We start from the raw sequence: 22,413 nt of genomic DNA on the forward strand, positions 1-22,413 counted from the left end.
CAATTAGCATTAGAATATAGCTAATTTTCATCAATATTCACATTCCTGGTCAAAACACTGGCAAAAAGAATTTGTTGCAACATGGCTCTGGCTGCTCTATTATAATCTGCTGCCACCTAATGGCCGTTTGTTTTTTTTTTTGCAATAAATATCATTGCTTTAAGCCACGTTTGCATGTCTGAAGCTACATCAAAGCCTTCTGTAGGTGCTAGCACAAAAACACGTATAAATACGTCTTGGCGAGAGGAGGAGAAAATATTTAAAAAAAAACAACCATTTACACGTTTTTGGGTTTGAATGAGTTAATGACAGTTAATGACAGTGTGCGTCTTGGCCACCTGAGGGCAGTATAAGAGATTCTGATATACACTACATGGAAACCTCAGCGGTAATATCAGTGATTCAAGAGTATATGACTGACTGTCTACGAGTACTGCTTTAGATTGATAAACAAACAGTTTGAAATCTCTTTTTTTGATCTTTCAATGAATATACGATAAGTTGAGTGAATAAGGTGTGGATTTATTTAGAAATTAACTCACACGTTAGAGAAACAGACCATTAAAAATAATATATGGACTTTCGTATGATTCGCAAAATTGAAAACAAAGCATGCAAGGTAACAGTCCTTGTTTACAACTTTGTATGAATGGTGATTCTGTACAGTACGGCAAAATTCCCAACCATATAATGTTTCATCTTTCTTATAAATGTGAATACTCGAGTAGGAGTTTTACTTTGCACACGTACCGTCAGTTTCTGGAGGAACTCAAAGATCCTATTTTCAATTCTAATAAATCAAGTTATTTCATCATTGAGCTTCAGTCGACTTACACGACGTTGACATCGTTCGAAGGCTTTTGTGAAGAAGAAGAAGAAGAAGAAGAAGAGACTGAAAAAAAAAAGTGGACCATGCAGTCAAATCGCTGCAAAGCGTAAAGATAACACTTCATGGCCTAAAATGACAGACGCGTGATATGAAGAACGTCTCTACATGAGCGTGCAGCAAGGCTCCTTGTTGGTGGACTGTTCCTCCTCGGGGGCTCGCAGTTTCAGTAGAGGAGGATCTCCACTGGCTGGTGTGAAGAACACCTGGCTGGGGGCCGCCGCCGGCAGCGGAGGGCTTGCCACCTCGGACGCGGCGGCAGAGGCGGTCTCCTCTTCTATAGGTGGGGTCAAAGGCGGGGGAGGCGCCGGGTACTTATTGAGCTTGGCTGCCGCACGCTGCCGCTTCAGGTCGGCCAACGTGTGGCGCGATTTCTCCCGAGTCATGCTGTCCGAGTTTTCGTCGCCGACGGGCGCCGCCGTCGGCTTGAGGTCGTAGGAGGCGCTGCGATCCATGCGACCTCCGCCGCTCCATTGCTCTCCGGGAACGGAGGAGGCCAGAGACGCGGGTGTCCCTCCGTTGCCGAGGCTTGACACGACATCGCTGACAGCCTGCGGCTCATCGGCATGTGCCGAGGCTTCAACGCCGGCCTGAATGGTAAGACGTATGCCATGTTATATGAAGATTAGTGCTTAACTAATTAATTCACTCATTTGCTCCTAAAAACATATAAATATGTTCTATTTTAAAAGCATTGTGTCCCAAAGACGTATTTATGCGTTTTAAAAAAAAAACATTTTTTATGTTTTGTTATGCTATAGATCATACAGAAGGTTTTGGTGCAGCCTCTCAACTGCAGAGAATGGGCGGAAAAAAAAAATGCTAGTAATTACAAAAACGGCCAGCAGGTGGCAGCAGAGTATAAGAGCTCAACCAGGGCCATATTGCAACAAGCTGATTTCCCCACAGTTCTAAACAGATTTGTGAATAATGATGAAACATGGCTATATTCTAATGCTAATTGCTGCAAAACGGAAATAGATAGAAATATATATTTTAATCTTACTTTTTGTAAACTCCATGTTTTTATAGCAATAGAACACAACAGTCTGTGGGCTTTGCAAAATCAGACAAAATCCAGTAAAATAGCCAGGAGCATAGGTGGGAAATGGCTGCGAGTAAATGAGGTAATCACAACCCCCCCCAAAAAAAAAACCCAAAACGCATTAATCATGTATTAATGCAGATTAATCACACTATTAAGTTTGACAGCAGATGGTTACGTTAAAGGTAGAATAGGTTATGTTTGAGCAACATAACTACATGCATTAAAGTAAAGCATTTAATAAATGTTTGTGTATGACATTCAGAATATTTGCAGGGGCCCCAGTACAGAGCCCTGGGGCACACCTGAAGTGACTGGGTAAGGGTTGGATGAAAATGATTTTAGCTGGATGAACTGAAGGAGGATGAGGTGTGAAATGATGTCAGAGGTCACACTCAGGTCAAGGAGAATTTTTTTTTTTTTTTAAGAGCCATTTCAATACTGTGGGTGGGACGAAAACAGGACTAAAGAGAGTGGATAACGGTAAAGATGAAAGGAAGCAGTGAGGAACGGCCGGATTTCTTTTAGAAACAGCTTTAAATTGCTTTCCAAGTTCACTGAGCAGACATATTTTTTCTTCAAAATTGACATGCTTACATGCTGATGAAGCTCGCTGTCAGTCAGACGGTCCTCGTCGTCATCTTGCGGTTCGGGCTGACGGCCCCTCTCCTGCCACACCATGGCCTCTTTGTGATGCTCGCGCCTGTACAGGCTGGAGCGCTCGTTCACGCTGACGCGGCGCACCACTTTCCTGTCCAGGCGAACGAGACCCAAGATAGTAAATCGCTCATCTCGCGACACCGTCGGTGGTAAGCCCGGCTTTCCGATCTTACCCTCTGCTGCCGGTACTCGAAGCTCGTCTTTGCAAGGTGCCCTTGTGACGATCCTGGCTCTTCATGATGGCGTCATGTTTGTGCTTGAGGTCCATTAGTTTGGCTCTGACCTCCTCATCCATGCACACATCTTGAAAAACATGCGGATATTTTTATTAGTCTGATAGTGACAAGAAAAAAAAAACTAACAAAAAAAAAACATGCCTAAGGGAGTTTCTTCCAGGACAGACTTTGTGTCTAAGCTGGCTTCATGGCCCACCAGCAGCTCCACCATTTGGATCTACAGTACAAACAAACCATTATTTCCTCTTGTACATTGGGAGTTCGAGATAAGCTTCTGAGAATGTAGTACTGACTTGTCCCCAGCAGGAGGCAGCATGCAACGGCGTCCACCCATCACAGTCCTTGACCTCCACCTGAGCCTTGTGCTCCAGTAACAACTCCGCCACAGACAGATATCCGTTGGCAGACGCTATATGTAGCTAGGAGTTCAACACAAACACGGCACAACAGAATTCACAAAAAACACTATCGTCAATATCAAGATGTATTTTTTATTTTTTTTTGCTCACCAGTGTTGTCCCATTATCATCCTGACTGTTTAAGTCAGCTCCATCGTGAACCAGAGCTCGGATGTCAGCAAGCATCGCCGCCTCTTTCGCGCCTCTGCATTCGTCGATACGCGCCTGCGTTATTCCTGCGCAAACAAGACGACATCTCGATGATGTTTTTAGCTAACGGTCGAGACAAAAAAAAAAAAAAATGGCAGTGTAACTGTTAATGTCGTGTATCTCTGACCCTGTTCAGCCATGATCATCTCCAGGAGCTCAAGAGTGGCCTCATCCTCACAGAGGTCATAGGGCATGTTTCCATCCGCGTTGACGGCCATCAGGTCGGCCCCGCTGCAGGTGCAATACGTGCAAAAAAGGAGGAAAGAGAGTGACCAAAAGCCTTCCTGGCACGTTTAGGAAAGGGTTCAGAAAACTTTACAGTCAAAAGGAGCCATTTTAGGCCAAATAAATAACCAAAAATCTCTATGGAGCAACAAAACATATAAAGAAAACATGTTAGTATTAGAATGTACTGAGGGCCCAAGAGCTAATTAGAGATGCATCACAACACAAAAATATGCAGCATCCAACTTTGACATCTATTTTCTTATGCTTTTCCTCTTCCGTTTTTTTGGGGGGTAAATTGTCATTTTTAGACTTTTCTGACTTTTCCTTATTGGCAATTTTGTAGACATTACAGTCATTTTATGCTTCTTGTCTTCTTTTTTGGATATTTTGGGACATTTTATTTCTACCTTTTGTTGTGAGAAATATTCTGACATTTTTGGCAATTTTGTGTACAGTTTTTTAACGGCAATTTCCAGTTTTCTGCTTTTGCTTTTGGACATATAGTTACTTATTAAACAGTTTCTGTTTAAAAAAAAATACATTTTATGACTTATTTTGTTTGTGGACATTTTATAGTTACTTTTCAAACATTTTCTTTTCTCCTGTTTTTGAAAATAAATTTTCTGACTTATTTTGTTTTTGTACATTTTATATTTACTTTTTCCAACATATTTTCCTGCTTTTTTAAATACAATTTCTGGTGCCCCTTGTTTTGGGACATTTCATAGTTACTTCTTGAACATGTTCTTTTATGGGGTTTTTTCTTATTATGATTATTATTATTATTATTATTATGAATGGCAATTCGAAAATATTTTACTGTAATTTTCTGCCTTTCTTTTGGTGGACATTGTGGGGGGTTTTCTGCCTTTTTTTTATTCAATTCTCTGACTTTTTTTTCCTGCAATTTCAGGGACATTTAAGGGTAAATTTCTACTTTTTCTCTTTTTTTTTGGACATTTTTAGATCATTTTGAAAATCTTTTTCATATTTTTCTGACAACTTAAACATTTGGACTCTGACATTTTTGGAATATTCAATTATTATTATTATTTTTTAATCATTAATTAATTTTAATATTTTTTTTTATTTTAAAAATACAAATAAATATGTAAAAAATAATTTCTACTAATTTCTTTTCTTTTTCTTTTTAGAACCAGGAAAAGTCAGTTGCAACAGGAGAAAGTGTTCATTGGGCCAACTCACGCCTGAATAAGGAGCTGCACTAGCCCAGTGTGCCCACAGGTGGCAGCAGCATGCAGCGGTGTCCACAGCTCACTGTCACAGGCGTTGACACAGGCACCGGCGTCCAGCAGGCACTGCACCACGCCCACAAAGTCATCGATGCAGCACTGGCAGGGCAGGGCAGGACAGGACAGGACAGGTGGTCATTTGCATGCATGCAGCAAATTGTTAAGTTTAGCCTTCAATGCCGATGTTGTTGCAGTTGAATAAAATAAAGCACCATGCGTGAACATCAGACATTTTAAGGAAGAGAAAATCTGCTGCTGCTGTTGTCGCAACAACAATAGTGGCAAAGTGCTTCTCGGAAGACGAGCTCATCAGACAAAACAGGATTTTTTATGATCTTGTCCTTGGAATCTTACTGGAATTGTTGTTGAAGAATGTTCTCCATAAACGAAAACTCTGAGAAGGAGTCAGAGTGTTTGGATAATAAAGATAAAGTGTAGACAAAATAAAGACAAACAGTGCCAGGCAAATATTCAAGAGCGGGTGAATACAATTTTTAAGGGCACTTGCAAATTGTTTCATTTAGATTGTTCAACCTTTAGATTTTGTTTATAAAACATGCGCGGGCTTTAGTATAGTAGATTGATGCTGCTTTTTACCTGATGGAGAGCAGTCAGTCCGTCTTCATTGACCAAATCAGGGCTCACCCCACTGTTGAGCAGCTCCCTCACTAGTGGATATACACAAATATACACGTAAAACTTACATGAAAAGCATTTCCAAGTCAAGCTTCCATAAATAGACATGCTAGTCAGTATGCAAGCCAACAATGAACTTAAAGGATTTGCCTCCATTCTTAGCTTTGGTCCCGCACTGACAAAAGGACATTGAAAACAAAGACGCTCAGAGAATTAAAATCTGTGTCAATTATACGTGAAACTCTTCCTTTGATCTAGTTTTTACTGATATTAATTTAATGCTTGATGAATGTCTTCTCGGGCTTTCTCGAGCCAGAATTGTTCTAAAAGAATAACATGGCAAAAAACAAAATAAGACCTCAAAAAAAAAAAAAAAAAAAAAAGATACTTTTAATAGAAAAAGACTGTAAATGGGGGGGAAAAAAACTAATGATGAATGAAACAGCATTCATGAACTAAAAGTCATACCAAAACAAAAAACATAATAAATGAAAAAAAAGAATATATATGAGGAATAAAAAAAGTGTTTATAATAAAGTAAAAATCATCCCAAAATGAAAAACAAACAAACACAAATATATATGATTAAGGGGATTGTTTCTTTTTTTCTTTTAATTAATGTGGATTTCCATTATCGCAGGTATTTTTTGGAACACTGTACATTGATTTGTTTACGGTTTTTGTATTATTCTCCATCTCTGTGGGGGAAAAAAAAAACTTTATGGGAAGTTAACACAAAAACATTTTTGGGACAATATGTTCTATGCAGCCCCACTAGTCTAAATATGGCGTTTTGTTAAATGTTTTATTAGCGGAATATGAGTTTAGCAACAAAATCCAGCAGTTTTCATAATATCAGAAGGCGGCCATTTTGCCACTTGTTGTAGCGTGAAAATGACATCACAGTCGCTCAGATCTCAGCTAACGACCAATCACAGCTCAGCTTCAGAAAACAGGTGAGCTGTGATTGGTCGTTGCCTGAGCCCTGAGCAACTGTGATGTCATCTTAAGGCGACAGCAAGTGGCAAAATGGCCACCTCCTAACATGGATTAAAAAAAAAAAACCTGCTGGATTTTGCTGCTTAACTCGTATTGCACAAATGTAATAATATGAATCAGAATGTCACGTTTAGACTAGTGAGGTCACATATAAGTAAGATATTACCGTCAACCCAAATATTGCCTGATGTAGTCACTGTGTCTTTTTTTTCAATGATTGCATATGAGCAATACGCGTCTACTGACCCTCATCCAGGTCATCGCGTGCAGCCGCATCGAGAAGCGTGACGGCGCCGGGGAAGGTGACTTTTCTCGCACGCTGCTTCTTCTTCTTATCGGCTTTGGCTTTCGAGCCTCGCGCTGCGTCCTTCTCCATCTGGGTCCACGCCTTCAGTTGCTGAGCGCGCCGCCTCTGGGCATGTTTGAGGCGTTCGGTGGCACTCAGGCGGCCAACGGTGGACATCTCAGCCAGAAGCTCGCCGTGGTCCGCAGCCATGATGCCACGACGGTCACTCAATATTTTGGTGGTCTTTAGTTGTTTTGAATTTAGAGGTCCTACACAAGTCGCTTATGACATTGTATGTACAAAAGCTAAAGCCAAAAAAAAAAAAAAGATTCAAACTTATGTAGTGGAATCAGATGACAGATACCTCCATGGTTGCAGAAAGGAGCAACACATCAAATGTCTCTTTCCCATCGTTCAGACTGGAACTTCTATCATGGCAGGAAAAATAAAAAATGTGTCAAAAAGCAAAAAGAGTCGTCAGTCCTCCTCTCCATGCCGCTGGTGCGACGCTTGTTCCAATTTCTCTCGAGCTTAGATGTTCCATTTGAGCTTGTAATTCACATTGATGGTGATTGTGTCCAAAAATAGTTTGTGACGGTCTCTCGTAGAGCCAAGTAGTCGGTATTCAACTGCAGTTGTGCTTTCAAAAATCCATTGGTGGCGATTGGTGATCAGCCGGACAACTTTTGGCAGGACTGTGTTGATGTGCACGTTTTCTGGTCTGTGAAAAGGAAAGGAGCGTTTATTTAACTCATTTGCTCCCAATAACGTGTAAATACGTTTTTTTATGCTGTAAGTGTCCCAAAGACGTATTTATACGTTTATTTTTGTTTTTGTTTTTAATGCTAGAGCATACAGAAGGCTTTGATGCAGCCTCTCAACTGCAAAGAATGGTTGCAGAAATGGTAGTTATTACACAAACGGCCAGCAGGTGGTGGCAGAACAAAGGAGATCAACCAGGGCCATCTAGAAAAAAAGCTCAATTACTTCGAATTTTAAATAATTTGTGAAAACTGATGAAACTTAGCTCTCTTCTAATGCTAATTGCTGCAAAATGGAAACAGATAGAAACATACTTTTTTTTTCCTGATGAAAGAAGAGACGTTAATCTTTCTTTTGATAAGTTCCATGCTTTTATAGAAATTGAACACAATATTCTGTGGGCCTTGCAAAATCAGTCAAAATCCAGTAAAACAGCCGGGAGTGAACGGGATTGCGAAATGTGAAAATGACTGGTGAGTGAACGAGTTAATTGGCATGTTACAGTACAATGTACAAGCACTACGCTGGTTAATTTTAACTCTTGCGCTCCTTCAAACAAGTCCCTCCTCTCCCGAGAGAAACCCGAGACGGTTGGACTCGTCGTCATGAATGATTGACACGCCTCGCAGCCCAACATAAACTTCGCCGGCGTCATAGACACGAGGTAAGACTTGAGGAGGCGCGAACAGACGTGAGGTGGACCGAACCTGGTCGAAGACGTGAGACAGGGCGGCATCGCGGCCTGGCATGCTTCAAGCAGGTCCTCATTAGCGTAACACCGAGTCACGTCTGCGGCCGACAACACACGCTTGGCTCTTTCTCAGCTACTCATATATTATTTAGACACAGCGCCGAGAGGAAGGTCAACTCGAGGCATGCGGTGAGATAGAGTTTAAAAAAACAAAAACAAAAAAAACGGCCTTGGCATGACACAAATGTTTGTCATTTGCGACTTTACAACATTGTGGTGCTATTTTAAGCACCTCCCCTTTTCTTACTACAATGTAAGGATTTCCTTAGATTGAGGCAACAGCTTAACTAACATACCACACTTGACTGGAAAAAAAATACAAACCTCTAAGGCAGGGGTGTCAAACTCATATTAGCTCAGGGGCCGCATGGAAGAAAATATATTACCAAGTGGGCCACATCGGTAAAATAACGGTATATAACTTATATACGATTACAGTCATTTATACGCAGATTTTCGTGGACCAGCCCTAAATTACAGAACTCAGGTGTAATTATGTTGTTCCGAAGAATAACACAAATGCTAATGGAACGCGGCAACACTTTCCCGGTATACGTTCCGGACGTGTTAAATCGACCTGTTTTGCATATATATTGTATGCATTCCCAGAATGCATTTCCTGGCGTATTTAATGACGTTATAAGGACGCTAATCCTTGTCATATCGATTTTTGTTAACAGTAATTTAATTTGTGTCGTATTTAACACATTTATGTTGGTCTATGATTTAAAATAATAATAATAACAATTAAACAAACCATAACTTTAAGTTGTGTGAAAAAAATGACATCCAGGACAATTCCCCCGTACGTTGCATTGCTCGTCTGAGGACTGCTTGTGAAATTACAAATTTTATATATTTTGATTGTGGCCGGCTGATTAATTAGTCCGACATTACAATGTTATTTATTTATTTTTATTTTTTTTACTTTACAAAATCATCTCGCGGGCCGGATTAAACCCCTTTGCGGGCCTGATCCGGCCCGCGGGCCTTATGTTTGACACCCCTGCTCTAAGGCTTTTTCATTTGAGGGCCACATACAGAAAATCCGAAGGATGCAAGGGCCACATAATTGTTATGAAGAGAAATTGTGTTTAGTACTAAAAATTGTACAAATAATTTATTTGTGCTTTTGCATATTTAGAAAAATGCTACAGTATATAAACCAATTCATTTGTAATATGGCAATAGGGTTGTTATAGTTTTGGAATTTTTCATTTTAGTTTTTATTTTGTTTTGAGTTTTTTTTTTATTTATTTAGTTAGTTTTAATTAGTTTTCGGGGTGGTTTTGATAGTTTTTTTTAATTAGTTTTAGTTCTTTAATAAATGCTTAGTTTTAGGTTAGTTAGTTTCAGTGTTAGTTTTTTTTTTTTTTTTTTTTTTTAATGTGTATTACTTGTGCGCAACATTTAAAAAAACACCATGGGCGTGACCTCATTATTCTGGTTTACATCAAAATAAATCTACTAAAAATCACATTTAAAATCAACCCCAAAGGCTCACGCATTAAATTAATTACCAAAGACTAAAACAAATGACATTTTTTCTGTAGTTAGTTTTATTTTAGTTAATTTTTTAAACGCAAAATGTAGTTTCAGTTTTCTTTTTTTAAAAAGCATCTTCATTTTTATTTTATTTCATCAACGAAATTGTATTTTGAATTGTAATTTTTTCGTTAGTTTTAGTTCACTAAAATAACCTTTAATTAACCCCCCCTTCTTACTTTGACCATTTCCAAACATTTTTGTTTTTATTTTATTTCAACTGAGTCAAATGCCATTTTTAGCATTTGTCGCGGGCCACTCAAAAAATGGCCCCCGGGCCGTAGTTTGGACACCTCTGCTCAAAGGCAAATGTTGTTTCTATTTATGCTATTTGTGTTCTACGTGTACAGGTAAGCGTCATAATTTCCACAATCCATGCCGACAGTGAATAGGAGAGGAAAACTACAGTCAGCCAATGAAAAACAACGTTAGGGATGAAAGGATTAGAGAAACAAGGAAAATCCCCACAGGAACGCTAACTGCTGTATTAGTGGTGTAAGTCCAGATAGAATAGGTCAATTAAAACAGCAGTGCATTAAAAAAAAACAAAAAAAAAACAAACAAACACTTATTGGCCATAAAAATAAATAAAGCATCTATCAGAGCCAGCCAGAAGCGCAAGCGTTCCATTTGATACCAGCGAAGCCCATCGTGGCTGATCACACTTGTTGATATGCGGGTATATTAGACGACTTATCACCGTTGCCGTTTGACGGGTCACCGCTTGGCTTCAATAGGTCGCGAGAGCAATTAGGCCTATTTATTACATTTAAAAGGTGTTGAATTGTACGCATTTTATAGCCCAAGTTCGCAACGAACAGAAGCATAATGACAAGTTCATGTGATAACTTTCACATATATTATTCAATAATTAAAACTAACGGAACCAATTAAAAACTACCAGTAACTAAATTGAAAAACAAAAACAAAAAAACAAAACAAGAAATACAAGCTAATTAAAATGAAATTTCCCAAACTACAATTAAGGATGTAACGATAAGTGCAATATCGTGATACTAAAACTGCCACAATATCATCGTCGTCATGTTCACAATATTTAAAAGGAACGCATCTGTAAAAAAAAAAAAAAAAAAAAAAAGTCAGCTTGATTTGCATTTGTGCAGTTCTAGCGCCCTCTAGAGGCTAGTTTATTAGTGCATTTTAATTTTCATTAGGCATGTTTTGGCCTTCTATGTTTAAAATCTGCTAATTGTCAGATGATGGGGAACCGAATTTGCTTGTGAAGCGATCAACGTGTGCTTGCATTAGCAAGTGAGTGCCTCCATATTGTTATTAGAGATTGTAGGTGGTTTATATGCATTGCTGTTATGTACAAAAGTACAATATTGTGCTTTTTTTTTCCTTAGTATGATATTGTGATCTTTTTAAATATCACCAACTGCCCCCACAATATCGTGATAATTATCGTATCGCGACCTTCCTATCGTGATATCGTATCGTGATATTTGGATATTGTTACATCCCTAACTATAATAACCCTGATTATTGAAGAAAAAAAAAAGAAAACAGAAAAATATAGATATTATTTTCATTATTTTGGCACTACATATATCCTTAGCTTTTATGCACAGAAAAAAAAAAAAAAGATTGAATAGAGAATGAAGAGTCTAACCTTCCTGACTTCTGGCCTTTCTGACTTTCTCCACTGATACAATAAAAGGGGAAGTGGTAAATCACTTTCATTGTACAAACTGGTAGTGTAGAATGGAACATACGCACGGAGAAATATGAACAAATATTCAGTGCCAGCTCAAATATTCCTGGGTCAATCTGACATTTGTGGACTTTTTTCCACCTCACGATTTAACAGGAGCGGCTCTGGAACATACACGTTCATTCAACGAGGGCAATGAATGGGGCACTATGAACATACTAACACGCTGCTGAAGCATTCAGCAAGAGGGCGGCGACTGAACTGGCAGGAACAAAGCCCGGCTTAAATCCCCGGGTTGGCTCCGGCCTAAAAATGTCGCAACCTTCGGGAGCAGGCAGGTGGTTGTTGGGTTACGAAATAGCGTTGGCGCGGTCATGGTGGATTGCCGGAGCTGAGCCGTTGGATGAAACAAAGCCGAGTTGAGTGCGCGGATGATTCTTGAATGATCCTCTGGCGGACGCCAAGTGAGCTAATCTGCTTAACAAATAATCACACAATGACCGTGTTTGCGTGAGTCGGCAGAATGGGCGAAAAGTTTACCGGATGTCATCAGAACGGTTTCAAAAGATACATGGATGATGTATGTGCGGTAGTGGCAGGGGATGAAGAGAACATTTTTTTTCCTAAAGAACAATACATGGAGGGGAAAAAAAAAAAGGCAAGGGACTAGGAAGTGAATGAGGAGGAATGATGTTGACAGCTAACACAGGAAGTGGCATCATCTACTGGGGGTTCAACAAGATATCAAATAAAAAAAATAAAAAAAAGTGTCTAATAAAAATGCCACTTCTTACCAGACAGTTCAGGTTTGTTTCGACTGCATTATTGTTAATGTTTTTTGACATGAGCCCCACAAAGCTTAGACGAGTTGACAATGCACCTGTTGCAACATTGTTATCTAAAACCTTCAATAAAAAATAAAAAAAAGATAAAAATGAAATGTATTTCACGTGAAATGAAAGTGTACTCGATACGCTCTGCTTTCCTCATTCGATTAAAGTAGACCAAGGTCCACTTCACTTCAATACAATGTTGAAATGTCAGCTGACCTTTACACGATTTCCTCCAAGGTCTGACATCATAAACACTCTCGTCTGCCAGCTAATCTTCAATTCATTTGCACGATTGTGAAATCGGCAAATGTTTGATTGTATGTACGGTATATGCATGAATAAGAACGGGTAGTGTGGATTGAGAGCTTAAGAGGACTGGTCTGGCAAGAATGCAAATATTGATTATGTTGAACATAACTAAAAACGTGTGAGGGCGGGCCTCTGTTGAGCCTTTTTCAGTGACACACCCAAATCAAACAACTACTACACGATTTTATTTGACCCCTTGAGGCAAAATATTCTGATCAAGTTTGCAAAAGAGATTCATTTTTTCAAAATTAGATTACTTTTGATTATTATTATGCATCAGTGTAAGGACATTTTATGGGTATTTTTATATTACCATATGAAATTGTTTCATTGTACATGGTGACGTCAAACGTCATCATATAACTAAAATGAATTTCCAAAGAAACGTTCAACTATTGTCATGATAAATCGATCTTAATGACAGATTACCATTCGTACCGTTATTGGTGCATGAAGAAATGAATCAACATTAAGCAATAGCTCCAAATGACGGATGGCAGCTGCCGAATAAGCTAAGCTAACCGGAACAGGTGCCTCATCATCGGACAGGTAAAGTTGGCGGTTCGTTCAACTTGCTGGACTTCAATCCAACGAGACCGCGAGCGAGTCAAACCGGCGAACGTGCTTCCCCTTTGTCAACTTTTTTTTTTTTTTTTTTTTTAAGATTGCCCACCGAGTTTCGCTAAAGTCGACTTTTCTTTTATTCTTCTGCCATGTTAGCATCCGTGAGACGACGCAGGTTAGCTTTCCATTCAGCAGCCAAGTAGCGGGCACGTACTTACGTAACCAAACGAACCTTGCTTACACGACACTTTATAAAAGTAGAGCTCAGAATGACAAAGTATCTTACCTGTGCTGTTGGCCGTGTGCGAGGAGGAGGAGGAGGAGGAGGAGGAGGAAGGCTTCTGTTGTGTGTAAGCGAGTCAGCTGCTGCCCGCTGCTCCTGCCACCGCCAGCCCCTCCAGGGAAATGCTTCACCATAACAACCGGACCTGTCACCTCTCCTCCTGCTGCTAACCGCCTCCGCGAGAGGGCGCCAAAGCCTCAAATACAGTACATACGTATTTAATGCTGATGTGATACAATAATATTAATCATCGTTGATGTAGTAATTCCTGATAATAATAATAATAATAATATACCTCTGCATCTCTCAGTAAATGTGTGTATTGCAACGTGAGCTTTATTCTGTCCCATGTATTCAGCGTCAACAACGTTAGAGCTGCAACGAAAACTTTCAAACTTAGCATAGAGGAGCAGCGCCATCTATTGGTAGGATTACGATACAACAACATTATTGCTTCATTTGACGATGACAGACCCTCAAGTGTTCAAATACGGACCAGGGCGGGGATCATTTGCAGCCTGTCCATTTTTTTTAAGAGGCCTTCAGCATGTATTTATTTAAAAAAAAAAAAAAAAAAAAAAAAAAACCTGTCACAGCCTGGAAGTCAACCAATTGCCAATTGGGTGGGGCTTCAAGTGCTGAAAAAAATCAGAAAGAAAACGCCCATGCACCCGACAACTACTACCACTAATAAATTTGGCAGCTTTTCTTGACAAAAAGCAAAACTATTTGTGTTTAAAAAAAAAAAAAAAAAATACAAAATTAAATACAAAATTAAATACATAAAGAAACACTGTCTTACAATAAAACTATCCCTGTAAATATAAACGTCTATGTCCCACATTTATTTATTTTTGCAAGTGTTATTCATTGCCTTGCATTGTGTATGTTTTTTTTAATATAGTGACAAACCTTTTGAATTACTGTATGTTGAGCATATTTTAACAATAAAACTGAATGTTGGACTATACTGAACTCAGATTCTAATTTCAACAGCGGTTCATGCGACGAACTCAACTTTTACAAACAATACAGACAGACAATATACGAGTAGCTCATGTTTCATTCTTGCTTTAAAAAATGTTTTTAATTTTTCTAAACGCAACAGGATGTGGACTTCTGTGATTTTCATTTAACCTTTGCACATGGTCTCTTTTAAAAGATTTATTTAAGTGCAATTTGTATTTTGTTAATTCAATAACAAAGTACAGTTTTTAATTTAAGTAAAGTGTTCAAAACGTACATTACAGTGAAAGCAGTTAGAGAAAATTTCAAAGTCCAAAGTTAAGGCGCCACAATTCCACAAATGCACAAGTAATGAGAAATATGCCTGCCACTGAAGGTCTTAACTTCATTTCTCATCTTGGGGATGAGCAGGATGCATCCCTGGGCAGCTTTAAGGGGATTTGTCCAGACACAATCAGTGAACAGTGTCGTTCGAGAATAGACGCTTTCCCCATTCAGATGGTTTGGACATTCTTTGCAGGCGGAGCTCACTAATCCAGGCCAAACCTATTAGGCGACACTCCAGCACACAGGAAGAGATAGATTGGCAGTTTGTATTTAAATCACTTAGCACTTCACGATGCATGCAAATTGCTTCCAAAATTGTGCATAGGGAATGAACGTGGGGGTTTGCCTGCACATGTTTGACTTCAATGTTGCACAACATCAACAACACAAAAACCGAGTTGAAACCACTAGAGGGAGACCTTTTTTTTTTTTTTTGTCTGTGCAAGATTCAGTGAAATAAATCCCCAGCAAGTTGCAGGTGAAAAAAGTCAAGTAATCAAAACAAAACAAAAAAGACAAGAGGGACTACAAAATAATAATAATAAAAAAAAAAAAAGTAGCAGCATGTGTACAAACTAAATATTTGTACCTCAAGCTTCTGAGAACTATAAAGTAGGGTAAATAATCAATATATTATATACCCAAAATATAATATATAATGTGCATCTTTAACTACACGTTTGAATAAAATAACTGCTTACCAAAAAATGTAAATATTTACTAAATGAGAGCCATAAAGTTAGGCCAATATAACAACAACAACATGCCAAACGTTGGTGTTGCCAATACGGTAATAAAATTGGGTCATAAAACATGTTTGAAAAAGGGAGCAGGTACATGGTCGAAAAATATTCTTTTATTGTTGGGGCTGCTGTTTTGAATCAATCAAAAGCCGCTTCCCATAATTGGTATGTCATGAATATTTTCATTTGAAATGTTGTAGTGACAGTTGGACATTTTGCCGAAAATGGGATTGTCGATACTTGCTGTACAATTGATAGAATACGCTTATGGTCATAAAATGTTTGAAGATTATTTGAGGGCTGCAATGTGGGGTCACAATAAAAAATGTTTGGGAAAAAAATGGTGCAGATTTAGTTGTCAATATATGTCTATATTTAGGGATATAAAGCCAATACTGTCTTTTTTTTTTTTGTAAGTATGGTCATTTAACAAATAGCCTGTTTACAAAAAAATAGTGGATGTTTACTGGCTTGCATAATTTATGTGCTTGTTCGTGTGCATTTTTATAATAGACCTAATAAAAACCGACACAGAACACTCAAAGTGTGAACTAGCAGAGCAAATTATGATTTTGTTGATTCGTGGCTTTTCCAAGGGAACATTTTTAGGGTATTTTGCAAACAACTACCAGATTGTTCTTGTTCAAAGGTGTGAATGTCCTGCCTGCCCATCGACGACACTTCGCAGCTTGTCAGCCAAACAAGACCGACGAATGCTTTTGAATGGGCCCCGAATCTACTCACATGCAAAACAGCTTTCTTTTTTTTTTTTGTGGGGGGGTCGTTCGTCATCTTACCAACGGGGTTTCTCCTAATCCAATTTGTTTTCACTGTCTTGCTGAGAAGCAAGGAGTTGGCACATTAGCACTGCGTTAATTGCAACAAAAGACGCGCATTACCCGAAACTCTCCACTTTCTGCGCTTGAATGACATCCTGCGAAGTACCGCGAGAAGTCAAACTGTGAGCAACATGTTTGGAAACTTGCAGTTTATGCATTCAAGTTTTTAAATTTAGCATTTTTAATGGATGCTCTGAGATGCAAATAATCTCAGAAGGCAATTGCTTTTCGAATTAATTTAGTCATATTTTGGCCATTGCAATAGTTTGCAAATTAGAGATTCCTTTTGTATATTGTCTGTAAAACAACAACAAATTGTTGATTGCATGTAGGCCTCCAATTGAAATGACCACTTGGAAGACAGCCCTCCTTTTGATTGCATTCATTATCGCCTAACACTGGTTGTAGTTTGTTAATCAGATGGCTAAGTTTCCTTAGTTTTAAATACTTTTCAAGTTTATAATTTTAATACCTGTATCTTCAACGCAAAAGTCAAATACGCACCATCTCCAGAGCAAACTGCATCAAACCGATATTATCATAAAGGTACTTTTCCAGGTTTACTGTCGTCCACGCAAGTCCCCCCGGCCCCCCCTCAGCCCCCCCGCGGCGATCAGTCATCCTGCTCTCAGATAACGCGTCATTCTCTTCTCGATTACGCAGCGGGATTTACATGAAACTGTTAATTGTTTGCTCTTCAAATAGTCAGCCTGGAGCCAGCAGTCTGCCACAAGTTAAGGAGCGACTCTTTGACCGCCCACCCCCAACCTGCAGCCCCCAGTTTTCTCTCTCTCTTTACCTCTCCGTCCTCCAGTCCGACCGTGCTGGAGGCACAAGCATGACAAAGCACTGGCCGGGCCGCAACCTGATGGCACCACCCGCTTTCGCCCACCTCGCAGACCACCAGCTCGACTTGAGCTGGGACGTGCGGCCAAGCTGTCCGCCCGGCCACGCGGTCCGGCACTGGAGCAACCGGCGTTCGGCTCAGATGCTCCCGCCGCCGAGCTTGGAGAAGCCCGCGCTCGCGCTCGCGCACGCGCAGGACGAGCACATCAGCAGACTCGGAGCACCGCAACCGTCGTACGGGAACGCTCGCGACGCCGACCCCAAACAAGAAGTCGCTCCCCGGGCTGCGCGCAGCGGTGACCGGGAGGCGACCGGCGCAAGAGGCGGCAAGAAGAAGAATTATCAGCGGTACCCCAAACCGCCATACTCGTACCTTGCGATGATCGCTATGGTGATTCAACGCTCTCCAGAGAAGAAGCTGACTTTATCTGAGGTAATATAAACATCAATAAATGTCACGTTTCGGTGTTGGCTATTTTACGCACGGGCCTTTTTGACTTTAGCAGGTCAACGACACACTAAAAGTTGACATTTCTTCAAGAGAAAAACGTCGAATTGTTGCCGAAACTATAAATGTTGTGTCAATATTGGACGGAAAACAGCAAAGCTTGTTGACACTTGAGTGACTGCCAGCCTTGCCATTATTGGGTTTTGCTGTGATAAGCTTGCCAGATGCTGATTATGTATCATGAGCGTGATTAGATACAGGACAGTACATGAGCCGCAACATGTAAATAGCTCATTTCATTTTCATCTATTTGTTAATCAGGCATTATTGTCATATATCTGACTTGCGGCCATTCACGTTTTCTGGTTTCAGATTCTGAAGGAGATCAGCACACTTTTCCCGTTCTTCAAGGGGAGCTACAAAGGCTGGAGGGATTCTGTGAGACACAACCTGTCTTCATACGACTGCTTTGTTAAGGTTTGTATGCATGGAAACTCACTTTTTTTTTTTTGCAGTAAAAGAAGTTGAGTGTATACACGATTCACATCTATCATGAGTTTCTTGAAGGCTCCCGTTGGAAATTGCAAACAGTTTAGGCAAGGCAAGTTTATTTGTATAGCACATTTCATACACAAGGCAACTCAATGTGCTTTACACAAGGAAAGACAACACATAAGCATCAAAAAACAGTAGTTAACATTCAGAGGAAAAAAAAATAAAATAATAAAAAATAAAAATAGGTTACAAAATTTACTAAAAAAAAACATACAATAACAATCTTAAAACATTATTCAACAAACTTTAAAACATTTAACATAAAAAAGTTTAAAATAATAATATATTAATATATATAATTAATATTATTTAGTTGGATATTTCTTCATTTAACATATTTTTTTTTCCAATCTTCACCTAAATTTAATCCTTAGACACCCCCCACCCCAACAAAACATTGTGTACTTTTACTACATATACAAAGTGGTTACCAAATGAAAGATCACATTCCATTCCTTCATTAAAATAAATAAATTAAAAAAAAAGTATTGACCTACCTTATTCCGTTCTTCAGTAATCACCATTTGAAAATAGGGAGTGACATTGAGCGAAAATTGAAAAGGACAAACAAGCTTTTTGTGAAAAAAAAAAAAAGAGATACATTTTCTCCACAACAGTTACTTTCAAACTAACATTTTTTTGTGAATTAGGTTTAATGTGACAATTAAAGGCTTTGATCAATTCCCGTCATCCTTGAAAACGTTCTATTTCATCAGATGTCATCAGATTCCATCATGTTTCATTGTAGTTCCATACACCGGAGATACAATGCTGCCATCTGCTGGCCATAGTTAGTGTGTGTTTTTGATTGCACAACCCATTGTCTAGGCAGCGCTGCACTTAGACGTTGCACTTCCCATTGATTAAAAAAAAAAAAAGTTGGCGTCATTTAACGTTTATGGCAGCATACATCGTGACTTTACTAATCGTTATTAAACTGGCGGTCAAAAAGTTGTCTTTTGTACCGACTATGTTGACGTTACTTTGATGCTAACCGCTAAGCTAAGTGGTCCCGGGGCAAAATGATGCGAGCATGACTGCCATTTAAATAAATAGTTCCCTGAAGCTAACACCGTTTTTAATTCAATTTTTATCGGCCATCAGATTTTTAAAAAAGGCCAATGCTAATATTGGTCAAAATGCTGAATATCGGCGTCGATAATCGGTCTTTCCCTATATGAATCCAAGATTATAATAACGCTTTCTTAAAACTGACAAATGTATAGAGTCGACTGATCTAGAGATTCCTCAAACGTGCCGAATTATTGTTTTTAAGGGTGGGGGGGGGGGGGGGGGGGGAAATATACATCGAATGCTTCGAATTGCAAATTTCTACTTGTTGCGACAACTCCGATGGCTGAAACCTCAAACCAGTTTGAAGCGTCGACGTATTCGTGGTCATTGTGAGTAAATGTGAAAGAGTGCAAACCCAGCTGGGGTTGTCGGGTCTGAATATTCATCATCCATTGCTATTTGCGCCCGCAGGTGTTAAAAGATCCCAGCAAGCCTCAGGGCAAAGGTAACTTCTGGGCCGTGGAGCTGAGCTGCGTTCCCATGGAGCTCTTAAAGAGGCAGAACACGGCCGTGTCCCGCCAGGATGAGACCATCTTCGCTCAGGATCTGGCCCCTTACATCCTGCAGGGTCACAAGCCAGAATGTGAGCCCGCGACGCGGCCCAGGATCCTCTCGCCACCCCAAGAGGACTTGTACAGACCCAAGCAGCTGGACTCATCCTTCGCTATCGACTCTTTGCTCCACAGCCTTCGCCCCAGCAGCGAGTCGGGGGTGGTCGACGTGGGCACGAGAGACTGCTGGGGCGAGACGGAGCGCCCCCAGTTATCGCCCCCGCCTCATCCCCGCTACGCTTCATCTGCGCCGAGTGTTTCCGCGAGCTCTGCTAGCCCAGCGTCCACCTCGTCTTCTTCTTCTTCTGAGGACGACTGGAAGGGGGTGTCCCTTCACGGGAAACGTCTGCCCCCTGATGGTCAAGCGGGATCAGGCGCTTACGAGGAACATAAACCTCCGCTCCACAAGTCGGCGCGACGGGACGCTATCGCAGCCCCGTGGGAGCTGCCGACCTCCTACGCCAAATACGCCCCACCCAATGCAGTCGCCCCACCGAGCATGCGGTTCAACAGCGGGTCTCTCATGCCCCTACATGGCGGACTTCCTTTTTACGGCTACGGCGGCTCTCACGTGGCGCCGGCTCGCTTTCTCGGCCACACCTACTGGCCAGTCCTCCCCGGCAGGCGAGTTTCCGTCCAACCGCCCCCTGCGCTCGTCATGGACTTGGACCACATGCTGCAGTCGGTGCCGCCCAACAAGAGTGTGTTTGACGCACTACTGCCACCCAATCAAAACGCGCATCGCCAAGCAGCCAGTCAGTACAACCTGCAGAACGCGTCGTCTTTAAACCGATACGCTCACTATTGACTCCTTTTTTGCGCTATTGACTTTGGAAACCGTCACTTTATGGCATGCAATCCGCAACATTTGAAGGGGTAGTCAACCCAATTTTTTTTGTAGCATGACTCCTTCTTGTGATTGACTTCAAGTTTGGCAACCAAAAACATTTTCTTGACAATATATTGTATCTATCCCACGTAGTCTAAAAATAGCACTCTCATTTACTCCCAATAATGTGTAAATACGTTTTTTTAATGCTCTAAGTGTCCCAAAGACGTATTTATACGTTTTTTTGTTTTGTTTTTGCTAGAGCATACAGAAGGCTTTGATGCAGCCTCTCAACTGCAAAGAATGGTTGCAGAAATGGTAGTTATTACACAAACGGCCAGCAGGTGGCAGCAGAGCAAAGGAGATCAACCAGGGCCATGTAGAAAAAAAGCTCAATTACTTACAATTTGAAATAGGTTTGTGAAAACTGATTAAACTTAGCTCTCGGAAACAGATAGAAACATACTTTTTTTTTTCCTGATGAAAGAAGAGACTTTAATCTTTCTTTTGATAGGTTCCATGCTTTTATAGCCATAAAACACAATATTTTGTGGGCCTTGCAAAATCAGTCAAATTCCAGTAAAACAGTCGGGAGCGAACGGGATTGCGAAATGTGAAAATGGCGGCGAGTGAATGAGTTAATATTGCGTTTGTGGAATATGAATTAAGCAGCAAAATCCAAATGTTTTTTTTTTTTATCCATCTCAGGGGGCGGCCATTTTGCCACTTGTTTAAATAAAAAAATGACATCACAATTGCTCAGAGGTAACAACCAATCAGGGCTCAGCTGTTTTATGACTTTGATCACGTGACATTCGCAAGCTTGTGCTCGGTAATCTGAGACGTGCGCAACTGATGTCATTTTCGGTTAACAGCGATTACAAAATGGCCGCCCCCCTGAGATGGATTTTGCTGCTGTATTCATATTACATAATCAGAATGCCGTATTTAGACTGCATAGAACAAATTATAGTCAAAGAAAAAAAAAAGTCATTCTTGAAAAACTACCTCAAATTGTACAACCAAGCAAATCTACCTCATTCCTACAAGGAAAACAATTTGCGTAGTCCCACATACAGCATTATAACTGCACTGCCGGTCTTTATTGGACAGCTGAATGTGTTTTGTACCAAATTTTACGATTGCTTGAAAGGAAGCGGGCAGTAAAATGGTGCATATAATAAAACATTGTGGTGCTACAAACTCATTAAGTGCATTAAATTCATCTACTTTAATAGTGCCTTGATATATTCTAGACATTTCCACTGCATTACTACTTGCACAGATCAATCATGCTTATTGTTTGTAGCAGTTGTTATGTCCTTTTAAATATTGCTCAGGTTTGTCTCTTTTTTTAAAACGGTCCGACTATCTCTTTTTTTTTTTTTTTTGATGCTGTCGGCAACGTGGACTTTGCACTGTGGGTTAATTTGCACTCTTTTCAAGTCAGGTGATTGTCTAATGAAGTCTACCTGTGTCGACAGGTGAATATTTTTGTTTTAAAAAAATATGTTATCCTTTAGAAAGAATGTCACGGTGCTGAACAGGGTTGATAATAAAAGGCTGTTTTCGTCAAATTGTCTTGTTTAGTGTTATTACATTTGTAAATACTGTACTCTATAAAGTGGGATTTTCATGTATTATGTGTAAAATCAATTAAAAGTAAAAGTAAGACT

General features: G+C 40.0%; 2 protein-coding genes across 3 annotated transcripts; one reads left to right on the forward strand and one right to left on the reverse strand.

The window, feature by feature from the left end:
* Window positions 1-501: 501 nt before the first annotated feature.
* Window positions 502-19,575, reverse strand: ppp1r16a (protein phosphatase 1, regulatory subunit 16A). 2 transcript variants are annotated; one of them, XM_077508724.1, is made up of 12 exons: window positions 18,781-19,575; window positions 13,563-13,755; window positions 6,798-7,558; window positions 5,514-5,584; window positions 4,870-5,015; window positions 3,563-3,666; window positions 3,337-3,461; window positions 3,121-3,246; window positions 2,969-3,044; window positions 2,765-2,894; window positions 2,529-2,682; window positions 502-1,476 (listed from the first exon to the last, which is right to left on the reverse strand). In XM_077508724.1, exons 3-12 carry the CDS (start codon window positions 7,045-7,047, stop codon window positions 991-993), a joined length of 1,668 nt encoding a protein of 555 aa, XP_077364850.1. In that variant the 5' UTR covers window positions 7,048-7,558; window positions 13,563-13,755; window positions 18,781-19,575; the 3' UTR covers window positions 502-990. The 2 variants fall into 2 exon arrangements, with proteins under 2 accessions (XP_077364850.1, XP_077364851.1); XM_077508725.1 differs by lacking the exons at window positions 13,563-13,755; window positions 18,781-19,575 and adding an exon at window positions 13,151-13,174.
* Window positions 17,167-22,175, forward strand: foxh1 (forkhead box H1). Its single transcript, XM_077508726.1, has 3 exons — window positions 17,167-17,713; window positions 18,101-18,205; window positions 19,769-22,175. The coding sequence occupies exons 1-3, from the start codon at window positions 17,273-17,275 to the stop codon at window positions 20,714-20,716; spliced, it is 1,494 nt and encodes a 497-aa protein (XP_077364852.1). The 5' UTR covers window positions 17,167-17,272; the 3' UTR covers window positions 20,717-22,175.
* The last annotated feature ends 238 nt before the right edge of the window (window positions 22,176-22,413 follow it).

Source organism: Festucalex cinctus, chromosome 20, assembly GCF_051991245.1.
Source record: "Festucalex cinctus isolate MCC-2025b chromosome 20, RoL_Fcin_1.0, whole genome shotgun sequence".
In the NCBI taxonomy this organism is placed as follows: domain Eukaryota; kingdom Metazoa; phylum Chordata; class Actinopteri; order Syngnathiformes; family Syngnathidae; genus Festucalex; species Festucalex cinctus.

Coding starts and splice junctions, on each gene's coding strand:
- ppp1r16a (XM_077508724.1), bottom strand. CDS start 7,047: ATGGCTGCGGACCACGGCGAGCTTCTGGCTGAGATGTCCACCGTTGGC. Junction 3,667..4,869: donor GTGCAGCTCCTTATTCAGGC/GTGAGTTGGCCC, acceptor TTGCACCTGCAG/CGGGGCCGACCTGATGGCCG. Junction 2,683..2,764: donor TCGAGTACCGGCAGCAGAGG/GTAAGATCGGAA, acceptor TCGCCTGGACAG/GAAAGTGGTGCGCCGCGTCA.
- foxh1 (XM_077508726.1), top strand. CDS start 17,273: ATGACAAAGCACTGGCCGGGCCGCAACCTGATGGCACCACCCGCTTTC. Junction 17,714..18,100: donor AGAAGCTGACTTTATCTGAG/GTAATATAAACA, acceptor TTCTGGTTTCAG/ATTCTGAAGGAGATCAGCAC. Junction 18,206..19,768: donor CATACGACTGCTTTGTTAAG/GTTTGTATGCAT, acceptor TTGCGCCCGCAG/GTGTTAAAAGATCCCAGCAA.